Consider the following 18582-nt stretch of genomic DNA (forward strand, 5'->3'; position numbering starts at 1 on the left):
TTTGAAACAGTGCTGAAGTGGATTTTGTTTTGAGAAGTTAATTGAGTGCACTGTGTTGGAGCATTGAAGTGGGGTCTGTCACTCTACTGGAATATCAATAATAACTTTGTAGATGCCAGGAATCATCATCAATGACTTCCTGCAATATAGGAGAGGAAAAAGAGGACAAGGGGACTCAAGGTGGCCACTCCTGTCAGGTGGGCAAATGGTCCTTGCAATGTTTTGGGAGATGTGCTATGGGTTGACCCAAAATGCCATTAGAGAGGGAATTCCAAGATTTTGACCCAGCAACTGCGAAGGAGAGGCGATGTATTTCCATGCCAGGATGGTGAGTGGCTTGGAAGTGAATTTGTAGGTGGTGGTGTTCCCATGTATCTGCTGTACTTATCCTTCTAGATGGAAGTGGTCATGGGTTTCAAAGGGGCTGTCTAAGGATCTTTGGTGAATTGCTGTGTACTATCTACAAGCTAGACCACAATGTTGCTACTGAGCATCAGTGGTGGATTTTTTAGAAGTTTATTTAGTATTGTCAGAAGTAGGCTTACATTAACACTGCAATGAAGTTACTGTGAAAATCCCCTAGTCACTACACTCGAGCACCTGTTCAGGTATACTGAGGGAGAATTTAGCATGGTCAATGCACCTAATCAGCACTTCTTTCAGACTGTGGCAGGAAACCAAAGCATCCAGAGGAAACCCACACAGACATGGGGAAAACGTGCAGACTCTGTACAGACAGTCACCCAAGCCAGGAATCAAACCTGTGTCCTGGCGCTGTGAGGCAGCAATGCTAATCACTGTGCCATTCCAGGGAGTGGATGTTTGTGGATGTGGTGGTAACCAAACAGGCTACTTTATCCTGGATGGTGTCAAGCTTCTTGAATGTTGTTGGAGTTGCACCCATCCAGGCAAGTGGACGGTATTCCATCACACTCCTGACTTGTGCCTTGTATATGGTGGACAAACTTTGTGGAGCCAGGAGGCGAGTTACTCACCGCAGTATTCCTAGTTTCTGACCTGCTCTAGTAGCCACTGTGAGGAAGAAACAGGCTAATAGGAAATTAACATTGGAGGATTCTTCCCTTCAAAAAAAAAATTAATTTAAATTTGCAACAGTTTATCAAAGTTTATTTTTAAAAAATCTGTATTTACAACTGTGTGATAGTAGATTATTCAAGCTCTTATTTACAACTTACTGAAATGGTTGTCACCCGCAAAGAATCCATGGTTGAATGTGTAAACAGGTACCAAAGCAACAGACCGATTTCTCCAGTAATGAATCCTTGAGCAGGAGATGAATTAGTGGTACAGACATTCTCCACAATCTTTGCAGCTAAATGATTAGTAACAGGATCTCCCTACAAAGAGAAACCACATCAGTAGTGACTGCAGTGAGCATTTTGGAGCCATTTAAAAGTTGTGGTAAAATCAGGAGACGAGAGATGGTGATGTGCAGAAGACATGTAGTCTACTTATTGTAATTGTGATGTTGAGTTACATACGGTGTGTTAGCACCAATTAGTTTCACAGTAACAGCAAAGCACACTGTTCAGAGTGGCTTGCGATGGTTTAACTCTGTTGTGTTTTGGCACTGGTATATGTACCTAGGCATTTTGCTACAACTTTTTAATTAATGACCAGGAATTTAAACACATTGTATCAGAGGCCATGTCATGCTTTATTAAGGTGGTGGTTTAGTGAACAATCCCTGAATACAACTAATGGCAAGATGTTCAGCATTCACTGGAATTCAGCTTGTCAAGGAAATTCAATATAAAGCTGGTGGTCGGAACACATTTAAATGAGTCCCTTATGGTAACGCCAGTTCTAAAAAGATCAAAGTGTATATTTTTTAGAAAAAAATACAGTAACTGTAGTTTAGTGCCATTTAAAGAGGCGCTGGCAGCTATTTGAATCACAACAATGCAAGATTTTATCAGAAAATATAGGGAAAAATCTTTGTTAAAGAAGTAATCTTTTTTGCATTTTTCAACAAAATACCAAGTATTCCTGATCATAGCTCATTGACTAAATCTCCCTCGAGGCTGCGTGCCTTGAAGCACTGCAGTATAGCCCCAAGCATTAGTTCTGGTTTTAGAAGCTTTATATTGGGTTTTATAACGAGCTGTGTGGATGAGGAGCTGGGCATTTACAGCATAATACTGATTATTACACCAATTTTATCCACAGGCATTACTATGGATAAAAAATGTCTAAGTGAAGTTTTAAACAATACTTCAATTGAGAAAGGACCTCTTTGCTTACATGAAGTTTGGGATGCTGAAGTACATTGATAATGTTTGAGAATTGACAACAGCAAAGCTATTCTGTTTGACATGTACCACAATTTTGCACAACAATCGAATCTGACAACAAATCATGGGGCATGATCTTATCTGCCATTCATGCTACGATCCCACTGCAGCAAAGTCAGAAAATGTGGCGGCTAGCCAAATCTCCATTCACTGCAGCGGGATGGAAAATCCTGCCGGGGCAAACGGTTGTAAGATTCCGGCTATTGCCCTGAATTACTTACAGATGTATTGAATTTTTATGTTACATGCGTTTCTTCTTTAAAAAGGGCATATAAGCCAAAGATGGCTGAGAATATAAATTCTGACAATGCCATTCAATGTCTGAAAAGTTCCTGTGTAGTTAATACTCAATCTCAAGACAGACTGTCACACCTGAAGGGTGTCAAGGAATTTGAGACAGAGGCACTTCAAGAGAAGAGATACAATGCAAAAATTGAACTGTGATCTCAAGTGGTTGCAGAGACAATGGAGGCTGATTCTCATCTCAGTAGAAACCATCTCCTGTGAACTATATCCCAGACTGTGGACATTATGTGAGTAGAAAGGAAGTAGTTCTGGGCATGTTGTGTTTTTCCCCTTCCAGAAATACACAAAAAAGGGTTAATTGCAATTAACCAATTGCAATTCTGGTCTGTGTGCACTAGTCTGGTCTTTCAGTTCTACTGTGCTAATATGTGCTGTCAAGGTCACAGCTGAAGAACATCCACTAGGCATCCCTGCTCTTGCAGGTAAAAATGTCTCTCTCTTTCTCTGATTGCTGGCAGCAAGTCACAAGTCAGCAAAGCCACAGTCAAAAAGGAAACAGGACAATTCCTTTCAGCTAACCGGCAGAACCAAAAATTCCTGAAACACAACTACTCAACTGCTAATGTCAGTGCTTCTGGGATCACTAACTTAATGCTGAAAATATTTCACCATCTACACTTCACGGACAAGCAAAGGACTGATTCATATATATTTTTTAACTTTTAGTTTTGGACTTACAACTCACTTCCAATCTCAGTGTATGTGTTGCATTTTACTATTTTTTTCTCAAGTTTAGTAACTATTAAACTCACTCATTCTTTAACTCAAGAAAGCCTGGTTAAATTGGCTTCTTTTGAAACATTTGGACTGGAAAAGGGTATCCCTAAGGGAATGGATCCTTTAAAAGGAACCTTGACTTGTGTAGTTGAAGCCTTAAATTACTTTGTTCACCTGCCACCCTCCATGCCAGAATTCTTCATTGTTTATACTCCCATTCTTCAGTCCAAAGATAACCACTTCACATTTGATTACATAAAAGTAACAATTAATTTACAATTATGTCATAATTCTGCCTTTCTGCTTAATACTGGAGGTTTGGGAGGCATCAAATGGTACACCCTCATTGCAACAATGAGGCAGGAATAATTACAGGTCAATTGTGATTTTTTTTTCTCACAATTAACCATATTTTCTCACTTAGTACGGCGCAAACTTTCTGACTGTTCACACTGGCAGATCTTCTCCTCCCACCCACGGCACAACCTTTGCATGGATTTCCCAGCGCCAAGCGATGAATTCAATGGGAAATCCCATTGACAATGGCAGGACCAGAAGATCCTGCTGCCAGCCAATGGCAGACCATCTCCGCCGTGGCAAAACGCTTAGCGGTTGTACAGAAAACCCCACCCTACATCTGAAAAGTTGGCTGCACTCCCTTCAGTTCACAAATCCAGGAAGTTAAATATCATGATATGTGACGGTGAGCTGATAATGTCATGTCACATTGAATTTTATTGGAACAAAAACAAAAAATGCTGAAAAATCTCGGCAGGTCGAACAGCATCTGTGGAGAGAGAAGGGTTAATGTTTCAAGTCTGGATGATCCTTTGTTGGATCTGTATAGTGCACTGGATCAGGCTCTTCAGTCCAAGAGATCCATGCCAGTGCTTATCCTCAGCACAAGCCTCATTCCACTGTACCACGTCTCACCTGATCAACATATTTCTTCCTTCCTCAACTACTTACCTAGTTTCCCATTAGAGACTTCTATGTTATTCACCTCAACCATTCCATCTGGTCATAAGTCTCACACTACCACCATACCCCTGGGTAAAGAAATTTCTTCTGGGGTTAATTGGTCACTATCTTACATTTATGCCCATTAGTTTGAGCTCTCCCGCAAGTGGAAACATCTTTTCTGCGTATCCTGCAGCTCCATCCACAACTGACAACAAAATGCGCTGATCTAAATTCATACTGCTGCTGGTAGTATTGTCAGTGGTCAAAGTTAGATCAGCAAGGATCCTTAGACAGAGTGAAAAGTAAGTGTCCCCAGCCTACTTAAATTTGCGAGATTTATTTTCATCTGGCCTTTATATGAATGAGACCCGAACTATGGGAGCCAGTGGTTGAAAATTAATATAAAAACAGCTTTGGTCTGTGATCGTATAAACACTGATGGTTTTTAGTAAGAAGTAATTTGAAAAGCACATGTATCATTAACAATAACCATGAGAGAGTTACAATATTAGAAATTTCACTCCAGTGACATTCAGCAGATCTGGCAGCTGGATTATGAGGGTTCTGTAGCTGAAACAACTTCTCTGTTCTCTCCACAGGTTCTGTATGATCTGCTGAATGTTTCCAGTGTTTTCTCTTCTTTTGTTTCAGGTTTTCAGCATCCAACTTTTTGTTCACTCTGGTGAAATTTATTTTAAAACTCATCATGTATTAAATAACATTGTAGAGGAGAGGGAGGATAAAGCAGCTCCATCCATATGCAACAGTGACAGTCCCCTCATATGCATGCATTTTAATCTGCCATCTGTAATGTCTGTTCTTTATGCCTATTGGGGAAAATGGGATGATTAACCATTAGGTAAAAACTGAAAGACCCAACCTTTAACACTACTAACAGATGCTGTCAGTTTAGTTAATTGTGAACTGAAATGTGACTGGATAGAACTTTTATGTAGACAGCACAGCAGGAGCTTTAAAAAATATCTCATTAGCTTAAAGCCGCTGCAGAAATGTAATAGGATACTGCCATAATTAGCACACTGGGGAACACTACCAATGAGGTATTAATAAAGAACAGTTTGCTTCATTATGCTGCCTACTGCACTTAAGTATATACCTGGTCAGGATACATTAAGTGTGCATGTATTTTAAAAACCAATTTATTTTCTTATTTGTTACTGTTCCATTAAATGCACGAGGAAAAGGAATACTGACTTAAACATTCTGTATATCTTAATGTATATCATTGGTGCGATTCACATTTCTTTCATGAACTAACTTTATCCACACTGACTGCATTTGCAGCAAGTTAGTCTTCTTCAAGAACTTGTTTTTTTTTAGCATTAACTGCAAATCTGACCCAGTCTATCACACTCTAGTTTATCTCCTGTCCCATTTTCCAACAGGATTGCAGTGAGGCCCAAGTCAGAGAAAAACATTTCTGTTATCTGAGTTCTGCTTTCTGCCATTTTCAAGTGGATCTTTCTTTTTGAAAATTCATTCATGGGACGTTGGCCTCGCTGGCTGGGCCAATATTTATTGCCCATCCCCAACAGCATTTCAAAGTCAACAGCAATACTGTGTAGCTGGAATCGCATGTAAGCCAGGTCTGGTAAGGGCTGCAGATGTCCTTCCCCAGGAGACGTTAATGAATCAGAAGGATTTTGACAACAATGGACAATGGTTTCATGGTCATCATTAGATTTCCAGATTTTTATTGAATTCATATTTCACCATTTCATTCAAACATGTGTCCCCAGAGCCATATTCTGGGTCTCTGGATTAATAGTCTGGTGGCAAGTCTATGCCGCTGCATATGGACAGCTTGTACTCTAGGGTCTCATTAGGCAAAGCAAATTGGGGCCCAGTGCCAGTTATAGGACTCCAATGCCATTTTCCCACAGGACAGTATCATACCTGCAGAGGTACATCCACTCATGTCCTGACAGGAAAGCTGCAGCAAGCAGCAAAAGGATCACCGGATCACATGCTGATGAAGTGAAAATAAGGGTTTTGTTTTAAGCAACAGGATTAGCATGATTGCTTTTTAGATTTTTTTGCTTCAAAGTATCATAGGATCCCTATACTGCAGAAGAGGCCATTCAGCCATCAAGTCCGTACTGACTCTCCGACAGAGCATCTTATCCAGGTCCTCCCCCCCGCCCTAACCCCTTAACCTCACACATTTCCCATAGCTAATTCATCTACCTGTACAGCTTGGAACACCACAGGGTAATTTACCATGACCAATACACCTAACCTGCACACCTTTGGACTATGGGAAGAAACCCCAGCACCCAGAGGAAAACCACGTAGAATGTGCAAACTCCACACAGTCACCTGAGACTTGATTTGAATCTGTGAGATAGCAATGCTAACCAGTGTGTCATCCCTCTTTTTTTTTGAAAAGCTCGCTCGCCCATGTCATGCTTTTCTCAATGTTTCACAGCTAAGAAAGCTTCCTAAAGTTAGAATTCTTGTCTGCCACCCATTTTGCCAAGGATTATACTAGCCCTTTCCTCTGATGGAGTTCTACTTTGGGGATAAGATGTGAAATTTTACCACCTCTCAGTATACTAGTTGCCTGTCAGTGTTTGGCAGGCAATTACTGCCATGTCAATAAGTCCCCAGCAACAAAATAGTTCTGGTCTCTCACAGAGCATTGAAACTGCTAAACCCATCACATGTCTACTGTGTTCTCCATTTCAAAATGACCTGACATGCCCCCATAGATGTGGATGGGTCAATCTCATTTTAACCCACTCAATTAATTTTCACCTTCCTGTTATATTTATTATATAGTATGTTTGAGTACACAAAGTGGAGACAGTTTCCAAGCAGTTTCAGTCCATGATTAGATTAATTGCCTTTCCTCTTCATATGCTCCAATTTTAGGACATGATTGAAGGTTGCACATAGTGATCATTAAATTTTGTTCCGAAAACAGCCACTCAGCTGATCTTTGTGGTGGGCCCATCAAACAGTCGCTCTCATTGAGTCAGCACTAATTGACATACTTTTTGGTTATGGAGTGATCAAAGGCTCACAAATGCAGTACTGACTCAGTAAATAGTACAGCTAAAATGTGTTCCAAAAAAAAATAAATTAAAAAGTACTTTACCATCCAACAAGTAGGGCAGAAGAGTTTAGAGATACATTTTATGTTTGTCAGGTACTAGGGATATTTTCCTATTCACGAAGGGTTTGCCCAGCATATATAGGGAGAAATGGTTTCCAGGAGAAGAAGGGTCTGTAATCCAAGGACACACAGTCTAAAGATGTGCAGGTTAGGTGTATTGACCATGGTAAATTGCCTCTTACTGTCCCAAGACACAGTGGTAGTGGTTAGCACAGCTAACCACAGTGCCAGGGACCCAGGTTCGATTCCCAGCTTGGGTCACTGTCTGTTGGAGTTTGCATATGTCTGCGCGGGTTTCCTCCGGGTGCTCTGGTTTCTTCCCACAGTCCGAATGACGTGCTGCTCAGGTGCACTGGCCATGCTAAATTCTCCCTCAATGTATCCAAACAGGCGCCAGAGTGTGGCGACTAGGGATTTTCACAGTAACTGCATTGCAGTGTTAGTGTAAGCCTACTTGTGACACTAATAAACAAACACTAAAAAAAAGTTAGATGTGTAGGTTAGGGGGATTAGCGGGGTAAATATGTGGGCTTACGGGTATAGGGCCGGGGCAAGATGTTCTGTCGGAGAGTGGGTGCAGACTCGATGGGACTCCTTTGGCAATGTAGGAATTCTATGATACTTAAGGTGGTTGACATAAGAACAAAAGGTAGCATGAGGAAAAATCAATTTATTGAGTAATGCACTGTCCGAAAAGGCAATACAAACAGCTTCAACAGTAATTCTGAAAGGAGAAGAGGACAAGGGGAGAATGTGAAAGGCAATGGAGGGTGGGACCACTTGGACAGCTCTTTCAACACCAGACCTTTGACGAAGGGTCATCCAGGTTCAAAACGTTGGCTCTATTCTCTCTCCACAAATGCTGACTGACCTGCTGAGAATTTCCAGTTTTTTCTATTTTTGTTTCAGATTCCAGTATCTGCAGTATTTTGCTTTTACCAAAGATGTGTAGATTATGTGGATTAGCGATGCTAAATTGCCCTTAGGCTCCCAAGATGTGTAGATTAGGGGGGGGGGGTTACAGGAATAGGGCATAGGTAGGATGCTCTGTTAGAGAGTTGATACAGACCTGATGGGCCAAACGGCCTCCTTCTGCATTTTAGGGATTCTATGGATTTTATAGCACAAGTAGTGGCTATTTTGTTCATCCAAGAAGTCACCAAAACTTCATATTCCCAAAAAAAGCTTTTGTGAAACCTGCTTCATAGTTCTGGATGCAGAGATCCTGTTATTTTGACTGAAACCTACAACACACAAACCCAAATCCCGGAAGAAGCCCTGCCCATCTATACTCCATGTTCCAGTGCCATCCATGTCTAGACTCCAACTGACACCTTTGACCGAATCCAACTTCTGGGAGCTCTGATATGACTCCAGTTGCTATCTCACATATTCAAATGTGTGAACTTCAGGCTGACAAGCGAGTACTATTATAAGAAGCAGGCAGATATATCTGAGTGATTAAAGGTATGTTATTTTGTTTCAAACAGACTAGCAGATGAATTGGACAATATGCTGTTTTATAGCAGGATTACCACACTGTCTAAGTTTCCTCCTCTTTCAAGTATAATGCCCTGAGAGGGCACTGATGACCATGGGCTTCCTTTGGATTGGTCATGTTTAAACTTGGTAATGTATGGCAGTGGTTTGCCATCTGTAGTACAGCTGACCAGGCAACTCTTCCACTCTTACCGCCTGCCATCAGCAGCTTGGAAGGATTTACAGGTTGATAATCAACTATTTGGCCGTGTTACGAAGGAACTTTCCATGGTCAGAGTACTGAAGTAGAATTGAACCTATAACTTCTGGCGCAGAGGTAGAAGTATTACCCACTGCGCCACAAATCCTCTCCAACTTACAAACCACAATATTTCATCACCAACAATAACTAACAGTGACCAAATAAGTTAAATTGTGCTTTTTTACATGATTATAGGGAAAAATTCCACAATTTTCTATGTTTTCTGAAAATCAAGAGATATACTGCTCAGAATTGATTGAAGGGTTTGGTAGAGTAGATAAAGAAAATACATTTCTTCTGATAAGGGAGCGCAGAACAAGGGAACATAACTTAAAATTAAAGCCAGGGGTGATGTTGAAAATCATTTCTCCACATAAAGTGTCCTGGATGTCTGGATTTCTATTCTTCAAGGATATTAAGGCATATGGAATCAAGACCTAACTCCCCAATGGACCCCTGACTACCCACTGTTGATAACCCAACTACCTCCAGATCCTCAACTACAGCCCCCTGAACTGACTACTCCCCTTGATACTCTAACTACCCAACACCCAGCTACCCCGGACCTGATTGCCCCAGAATGCCCCCCTCCCCAACTACTCTTGTCGATTCCTCCAACAGCTACTGCGGAACCATCTACCTCCTCTACCCACTGACCCAACTATTCCCGACACCTGAGATCCCACCCCTCCCCGACTGAATATACTTTTGGGTCTTGCCCATCCCCATCCCGATGCCCAGCCAATACCTCCACAGAACCCCACCTCTGAGGCCCAACTCCCCTGATCTTTGATCTACCCCTCCAATCTCCAATGCCATACCTCCGACATTTGATCCCACCCCCAAATTCAATCCACTTATCTCACCCACTCTTATTTTCTTTCTGGCCTCTCGAGAACATTTAAATTTAATTAGGACTTTTGCAACTAGTGCCATAAAAAGGGGGGACCTGACCTCTTTCACTTTGACTGAGCTGGACTTCAATGTTGGACTCTGGGGTCACGTTGCACTGTCCGCGTCTCACCCAGCCTGAACCAGAAGGTCAAACGAGATAGGATCGGAGGGAAAAATCACCATAACTAACTGGGCATGGAGTGGTAATCCAATGCTGATTACCACTCTGAGGAATTTATAGCCCAATGTGAATGTATAATGAATGTTACTGCACACAAATGTTCATGCTTTCTTATGCAGGTTCTGCAGCACTCTCAAGACAGAAAAGGTGAACTTCTGGGGCATGATCTTACCAGCTTTCACACCCCACTGCCGCTGCAAATGAGGACAGAGTATTTGGTGCTTAACCAAATCTTCATTCACTGCAGCAGGACCAGAAAACCCCACTGGCATGGTTGGAAAATTCCCCCCTTGTTCTTTTTTCATATAATTCTGAGTTCCCATCACAGTGGCTCTCCTATGTTATCTGCTTTGGAGCACAGTTGGTCCATTCACACCAAGTCAGTACACTGCTGCCTCAGTCAACTTCTTAAGGAGATCACTTGAACAGCAGGGAAAGGAACCAGCTCTGTTTGTTGCACACTTCTGTCTAAATCCAACCAATTAATAGTTTGTGGGGGTGTCAGATTAGTATTCTGATCACTAATTAGAACAATGATACTACCTTCACAAGTTGAAAGAACGCTTGGGCATCATTAAATGCAACTGAAATACAACTAAAGAATAAAAGAAATAGGAGCAGGAGAAAATCATATGGCCAGTCGAGTCTACACCACCATTCAGTATGATCATGACTGATCTTGGGCCTTAACTCACTTTACTGCCCACTCCCCAAGTCCTTCAGATCCCTGCAAGACCAAAAATCTGTCTATCCCAGCCTTAAATGTATTCAACAATGGAGCATTCATAACTCTCTGAGGTAAAAAAAGTAAGTAAAGTTTAGTCACAAGTAAGGCTTACATTAACATTGCAAATGAAGTTACTGTGAAATTCCCCTAGTCGCCACATTCCGGCGCCTGTTCAGGTCAGTGCGACTAACCAGCACGTCTTTCGGACCGTGGAAAGAAACTGGAGCACCTAGAGGAAACCCACGCAGACACAGGGAGAAAGAACATGCAAACTCCGCACAGACAGCGATCTAAGCCGGGAATCAAACCTGGGTCCCTGGCGCTGTGAAGCAGCAGTGCTAACCAATGCCCCACCAGCTGGAATTCTCTGCCAGCAGAGAATCCGAAGATTCACAGCTCTCAGAGTGAAGCAATTTCTCCTCCTCTCAGTCCTAAATGATCATCTCCATACCCTGGGACAGTGAAGAGAACCTTTAATTGGTGATGGTAAATTATTCCTTCCTTTCCGACAAAACTACCCATCAGAAATCAGTTGCCACAATGCAAATTGAAAATAGTCAATGATTAATTATACAGTAATATTTAATTAAAATCAGGATACTCTTGGAACAATGTGCATTAATATTAAAATGTATTCCTATATGATATTTGGCTATAATTACAATTCCCCTGCACGTTGTTTCTCTTCCACCTTAGGGTGTGCAGCACTTCTTGATATTTATCAGAGGACCCTGAAATGAGACTTCTGGATGCCTGATAGTGATGGCTACTTATTACTGCTAGAGAAAAAAAAGGTCAAGGTTTGTCCCACTACTTTATATAAGCTCAATAAGACTGTCACACTAATTCAATTTGCAGCCACTAGAGATTTGTTATCATAGTCCCTTTGGGATCAATGTTTCCGCAGCCTGTAGAAGTGCCAGGACCCAGGCCAGTTACTGCTTAATTAACTCGGGAAAAAGAAGCATCAGTGAAAGCTGCCGAGGATGTCTCTTCCTCCTCAGCCGCACCCCAGCTCCACCCCTGAAGAAAACTCACTTCAATCAAGATAGACAGAAGTCAACATGCAAAGGATTACATATTGCAAAGTAGCCTAGTTAAGTGGAAATAGTTATCATTCAGAAGCTTAACTTTGGTTGAACTTTATTTGATACATATCTTATTTCTATGAAGTGCAGTGAAAATGGGCTGAACCATTTCTCAACTATTTATATTTGGAATCCAACTGCCAACTCACTGAGGCACAGAGTCTAGAGTAGCTGGTAAGTGAGTGATTGGCAGCTTGCTGCAAATAGGAAATAAAAATTTGGATTTAAACAAGCTGCAATCAAGTTGTGACTAGGTACACCACCAGTTTGGCACATAAAAACAGGATTGTTCTAAATATTTATATGCGTCGCCGATAAGTTAGTTTAGCAAATGTACCAGCTAAGTGCTCGTGCTTTCAGGATAACTTTCCATTATTTTGATAAATTCATAATCCCTGTGGGAATAGCTGTACTCATAATGAGGGATTTTCAAAACAACATCTGTGTACCTATTTTGTCAAAGCTTGATGTTTCCAGACAAAAATCCTGGAAACAAAGAGGAAAGATACCATTGGGACATGGCGACTGAGACTTTCCCTGAGCAATTTTAATTCAGGAAATGATATACACAAACTGCACATGTGTAAATATGAGCCTGGAACATGCATGCAATGTCTGAAGCACAATGAAGGAGGATACTGTTGTGGCTTTTCAGTTCTCTAGAGGCAAGAAACAATCTTACCCCTTCCCGAATGCATCTCATCAGCACTGTGTAGGCAATGGAGGGGATGGCCCAGTGGTCTCTTAAGTGCGGTCGTTTCTCCTCCTATTACAAAATGATTGAAGCAACCAAGGATACGTCAGTGTAAATTGAATTAGCCAGTAGATGATTTTTTTAAAAAAAACTTTGAAAAAAAGTGTTTTTTATTCCCCAAATACAAATACAATTCATAATCTTGTTCCTCAGTTACAGTTATTCAATGTTCCAAGGTGTCCTCCTCTCAAAAATACAGCAAGAGCGGCTGCAAGAGAAAATGCCATCTGCATCATTCAGAATACATATATGACTCTAGCAGGTTGAAGATGGTAGTATTGTGAGACCATTCTTTACATCAAAAATGTTTTTTTTTATAACTTACTGAAGGGAAATGCCCTTCAGTAAGTTATAAGACAAACGCCTTATTCCAGTGACTTGGGATCACAGACAAAGATGGCTGCACATTTGTATCACTATACCTTATACATTGCAAAACAATTGAAATGGAGACAATCGTCAGAGTCTTTGTGCCAATGGAGGAGTTCTATATCATACTGAAAATGGTGGGGGAGGTTTGTATCCCCAGAAATCCCATAATCAAAACTGGCCCTTGCCATTTGCGGATTTGTGGTGGTGGTGGGGGGGTGTGATGGAGACAGGATCAAATGTGCACATCTGTGATTCACAGAGGAGACTGCAGATGTCAAACTATAGCTGCCTCAGTCAGATCTGACTTTAGCAACTAGATGTGAATGTGTATAAAAAGTACATTAACTCATTGGAACTGTGAAACTCATTTGAATTGTCAAGAGAACTGTCAAAAGATATGTCAGGCTGCCAAGGCATTTCAATGTCCTTCCCTTTAAATATGAAGAAAAACTCTGCAGTGTTAAAAAATTCAGTACTTGCCGTTTCACTGTCTGCTGGCATAAGCCTGAGGGTTATCATGACAGCATGACATGTTTTATGACCCATCATTATCACAGTGTGATGCCCTTCAGGTCAGTTTGATTGACATTCCAAGTAGTTATAAACTCTTTGAAGTGGGATTATGAATACAAATACTTGTTTCCATAGGGATAAAAGGAAACTAAATGAGGTGAAAGGGATTTTATCATGGAAAGCTCATGATTTAAATGGCAAATTCATCAATAGACACTTAAGAATTTTATTTAATCTCAAGTATGGGTTTTGAGGACTGCCCATGGTGGATAATGGGTGAGTTGTCACGGTAAGTGTAAATGCAAAAGGTGGTGAGTAAAGGCACGGGCTGGCATGAGTTAGCACTAAGCTGCCAAGAGGCTATAAAGGATCATGGCGAGTGGGTAGAGGATCATAGCTTGGCATGACAGGTATGAGGGCCATGATGGGAGGATGGTAGTGAAATGCATGAGCTTCATGGAAAGTTGGTAGTATCACTAAGTGGCATGGATTGGGAATTGGGAGTGTGTTGTCGGGGGGGTGGGAATGAGGTCTTTTTTTTAATTTGTTTTTGATATATTTTATGAGGTACCAGAGCAATGAGGCAGGCCTTTACCAAACTCGCCTCTCCCCCTAGCAGCCTCTGAATTCTTTCTGGAGTTGTCCACCACAACTCTATTTTCACCAGTCTCTCCAGACCAAAACTTTCTGGGACAATTTTTCCCTGCGTCAGGTTTTTAAACCCGGAGATTTTCTCAACTCTGCACTCCTGATCCTGGCCAAGATGTCCACAAAGCCACACCAGGAGCAATTGCCTTGTGAGCGTATGAATGGGGCCACCTCCCATCTAACCAGCAAAGTGTCCAATCACATGGGTACTCAACCACATGGAGACAAAGCATTAGACATAACCACTGGACAACGAGGTCTCGGATGAGAAGGAAATTCCCAACCATGACTTAATTAAGTTACAATGGGAGTATACTTGCCTTGAGCATACTTGGGTCACTGGACTGTTGGACAGAGAGGTTCATGTGACAAGCCAGTTTTTTTTTATCTATTTAAGCAATTTGTTTTTCTGAAAATCAAGGTAAGCAACTGAGATGCTGAGGGGATGAGACTATGATCAGAATGGTCAACCAGAAAATACTGGAAAATTTCAGCAGGTCTTACAACATCTGTGGAGAGATAGAGCCAACAGTTCAAGTCTGGATGACCCTCTGTTGGAGCTGAACTCTGAGTGGGTTCCCTCTCTCTCCTTCTCTCTCTCTCTATCCAACTTGCAAGTTTTGAAACCTGTCTGCTAATTTTGGCTATCCAGGTGCTGTAGACACAGATTTTAAAAATAACTCAACTTGGTGCTGCAGTCTCCAGAAGCACAGAAAAACCAACTGCCTACATCTTTGAATCATCCCCGCACTGGATGGAACGAGACATCCTATTCAGCCTGAGGCCAGTCAAGCCACCAGTCTTCAAGAGTCATATTCCCTTTTAATTTTACTGGATGCTGAATTGTTCTCCTGAGTAATCTGATTGTGTGTGTGAGAAAGTTGGAGTGTTTTTATCATTTTATCTAGGCTGGTTTAACTACAAATAAAATTATCCTCCATCATTTTATTAAAATTCAAAGAAACCTTTTCCAACGTGTCTGTTATGCTCACAGCATGTAAACAGTTAAACACTTGCTGAATTGGCAAACGCATCAAGGCTTGGGAGATTCTTGCGTCAGCCAATTCAATGGGTTTGTGCATGCATTCCCCCCGATAGCATTGCCCAGTGCCAACTTTCTGGCGATGTTACATCCATGCCGAAAACCAGTGGGGAGGTGCAAAGACCATTCAAATGGTTGTTTTAATGTAATTTAAATGTAATTAACTGGCCCGGGACTGATGTCTCCGAGCCTACTAGCATCTCTCAACCCCCCCAGCCCCTGCCAGAGTTGTTCACTCCAGTGCGGATTACAGTTGTGCCCCACTAAAGGTGAATTAGCAACCCAACCACACTAGAGTGATGAGGTGATGGGGGGGGGGGTTCAGTTGGGGCCCTGCAGCGGGTCAGATGGTGGGGGGAGTGTCCCTGGGCAATGGCACCTTGGCAGTGCCAGCCAGTGCCTCCTTGCACTGCCTAAGCAGCAAAGTGCCAATGCCCAATTCTTCTCTGAATTCCTACTGAAAAACAAACCATGGTTTACTCCAGTTTTCACGCAAATTTGACACTTCAAATTTTTTGAGGAGAATTCCGGCCATTATTTTTGAAAACACTGGTGCAGTCAAACAAGAAGTGGAAAAAGAGGGGAGCCATTCAACCCCTCCTCACACAATCATTATAGTGTTGCCACATCTAGGGACCACGAGATGTTGATTAGGAAGCAGACCCCACTTCCCCTAGTCTTGCCTGAGGTCATTATACGGTCAATTTGGTGGATTAAGAAACCCTCTGATTGTAAGGCACAGTCCAGTGAAGCAGGGGTGAGCCAGGGCTACGTGAAATACAATGCACAGCAGTCCCTCAGTTCTCTTTGAAAAGTGTAGTTTTCACCTTTCATTTATCCTTCCATTCAAATAAACCTGGAACAGATAGCTGCTGTAAAATAAATGTTGTGAGACCCATGGGGAACCCAGCATTGGCATTCATCATTCTGTTGTGGCGGTCACAGCAGGACTGTGGTGACCTTGCGGATCATTGGCAATACTGTCTGGATTGCATATTCTCTTTGGGAAGATTTTACAATGGAAACTGTAGTTTGGTCACAGTCCCATGGTTCTTCTAGGACATACATTAGATAGTGTAATGCTGGGTATGGCTAGCATGCCCTAAGTGCCATTCTCCATATCTGACAGTCTATTCCTACTCCTTCTCATCTTTACTCAACCTAAGTTCCAAGGGAGCACTGAATGCAGTTCCATCATGTGGTGTACACAGAACCACCTTCCCATTTCCTGGGAATCAAAGCCACAAGAGGTTTTCGTTCCACTGCAATTTCCAAGTTATGCGTGGAGGTTCGTATATACGGTTCAGTTCATTCTTTATATCCACTGACAATTATGATGGTATTAATAGCTTTAATTACAGAGACAGATGTATAATGCACAGCAGGTTATAGAACACCCATTGCACTGCTGGTAATATAGGGTGAAGCATAACTGATCAGGGGAGGTGGCCCAAGCTACATTTCCAATTTTATACAGTCACCTCCCTGAATTACTGCCAGTATTTACCTTTACAGGGCTGGTAATTTCTAAGCAGTGCTGTTTTTCAACAGTCAAGAATCAAGCGTAGAATTGTCCCCAGATCTCATATTAGAGCCCAGATTTTCTCTGAGACGAGTTAACTTAGGAGCCCTTTAAAAATGACGGGCAGGACCCGAACTTGGAATTCCCATCCCCAAATGAATTTGGAGCCTGGACTACATTCAACGATGAGGAAGACTGGAACTGTGGCAATGAAATCTAATATTCTTCACACATTCACATAAGCTCCAGATGCAAATAAATTCTGATCAAAATCTCACAAAATATTGGAAATGGGAAACTCTATGATAAAGCCAGCCTGGGTCAAAGCAATGTCTTGGAGCACATCAATGATGATGTCTTATACCCAAAGAGGTATCAAGTTGAAAGAATTGAGAGATTTTAGCGTAACATTACTGTGCCTTTAAGAAAGGTATTTTAAGCATGCTCTCTGCAGTTAAAAGCGGCCCTTTTTTATCATTGTGGCACAAGATGTCTGAGCAGATGTTCTTTTAGTGCTATTAAAGTCGTGGGATGGGCCTTGTGTTTATTTTTAATTTGGACTGAACATAATGTCCTAGAGTTTATGACCCTTTTGAATTGTTGGGGAGAGACTGATTGAAGATCAAGGTCAGGTCGTTCCTTCTCAGGGAAATCCAAGAGTTACTTTCAGTTTGGCTAGTTACAAACTGTTTGGACTCCAGGCTGAAAACAGTGCTTCTGTCTTTCTCCCTGGTATTGAAATTCTGCTAGCTGCTGGCTAGGCAGAGGCTGTTGGGATTCCAGGCTGCAGGCAATGCGTTTCGGTCTCTCTCTCTCTGGCATTGAAGGTTTGACTCTTGGTAGCTGGCTAGCTAGTAACTACAGGCAAGGAGTGCCTCTGTCTCTTAAAGTGTGCAGAAAGTTCCAGGGTCAGAAGACCTCAGCCTGTTCAACTCAACATTCAAAGCAGTAAACTGCAGCAAGGGCTTGAAAGCTACAAAACTCAGCATCACGTGAGCATACTTGCTTTCTGTGCTAAGTCTAGAATGGGGAATATTTGTTTGTAAGAATATTTGTGCTTGACTAGCATTCTTAGCTGTTAAGGTTTATACAATATCATGTTTTTTTCATGTTTGTAATTGGTAAAAGTTATTGCTGATATGTTAACTGTATTCTTAAATAAACTTTGTTTGATAAAAGCTCCCTAGTGGGTCACTTGAATCACACCTGGAGTGAAACATAAGAACATAAGAAATAGGAGCAGGAGTAGGCCATCTAGCCCTTCGAGCCTGCCCCGCCATTCAATAAGATCATGGCTGATCTGTCGTGGCTCAGTACCACATTCCCGCCCTCTCCCCATAACCCTTAATCCCCTCGCTTATCAAAAACCTATCAACCCGCGTCTTAAAAATATTTAGCGAAGCAGCCTCCACTACTTCAATGGGCAGAGAATTCCAGAGATTCACCACCCTTTGAGTGAAGAAGTTCCTCCTCAACTCCGTTCTAAACCAACCCCCCTTTATCTTGAGGCTCTGCCCCCTAGTCCTACTGTCCTTTCTGAGCGGGAAGAGTCTCTCCACCTCTATCCTATCCATCCCATTCATCATCTTATATGTCTCAATCAGATCTCCCCTCATTCTTCTAAACGCTAACGAGTACAAGCCTAGTTTATTCAGCCTCT

At 41.9% G+C, this 18582-nt stretch overlaps 1 protein-coding gene across 4 annotated transcripts in view; it reads right to left on the minus strand.

Annotated features, from left to right (window-relative positions):
* The window catches only part of ulk4 (unc-51 like kinase 4), a 390892-nt gene that overhangs the window by 271964 nt on the left and 100346 nt on the right, over positions 1-18582 (minus strand). For all 4 annotated transcript variants that reach the window (XM_080201895.1, XM_080201896.1, XM_080201897.1 and 1 more), the window contains exons 19-20: positions 12754-12837; positions 1197-1358 (exon numbers count right to left, since the gene is read on the minus strand). In XM_080201895.1, coding sequence (XP_080058021.1) covers positions 1197-1358; positions 12754-12837 — 246 coding nt within the window. The remainder of the gene's footprint in view (positions 1-1196; positions 1359-12753; positions 12838-18582) is intronic.

This window comes from Carcharhinus amblyrhynchos, chromosome 2 (assembly GCF_965287045.1).
Source record: "Carcharhinus amblyrhynchos chromosome 2, sCarAmb.v2.hapA, whole genome shotgun sequence".
In the NCBI taxonomy this organism is placed as follows: domain Eukaryota; kingdom Metazoa; phylum Chordata; class Chondrichthyes; order Carcharhiniformes; family Carcharhinidae; genus Carcharhinus; species Carcharhinus amblyrhynchos.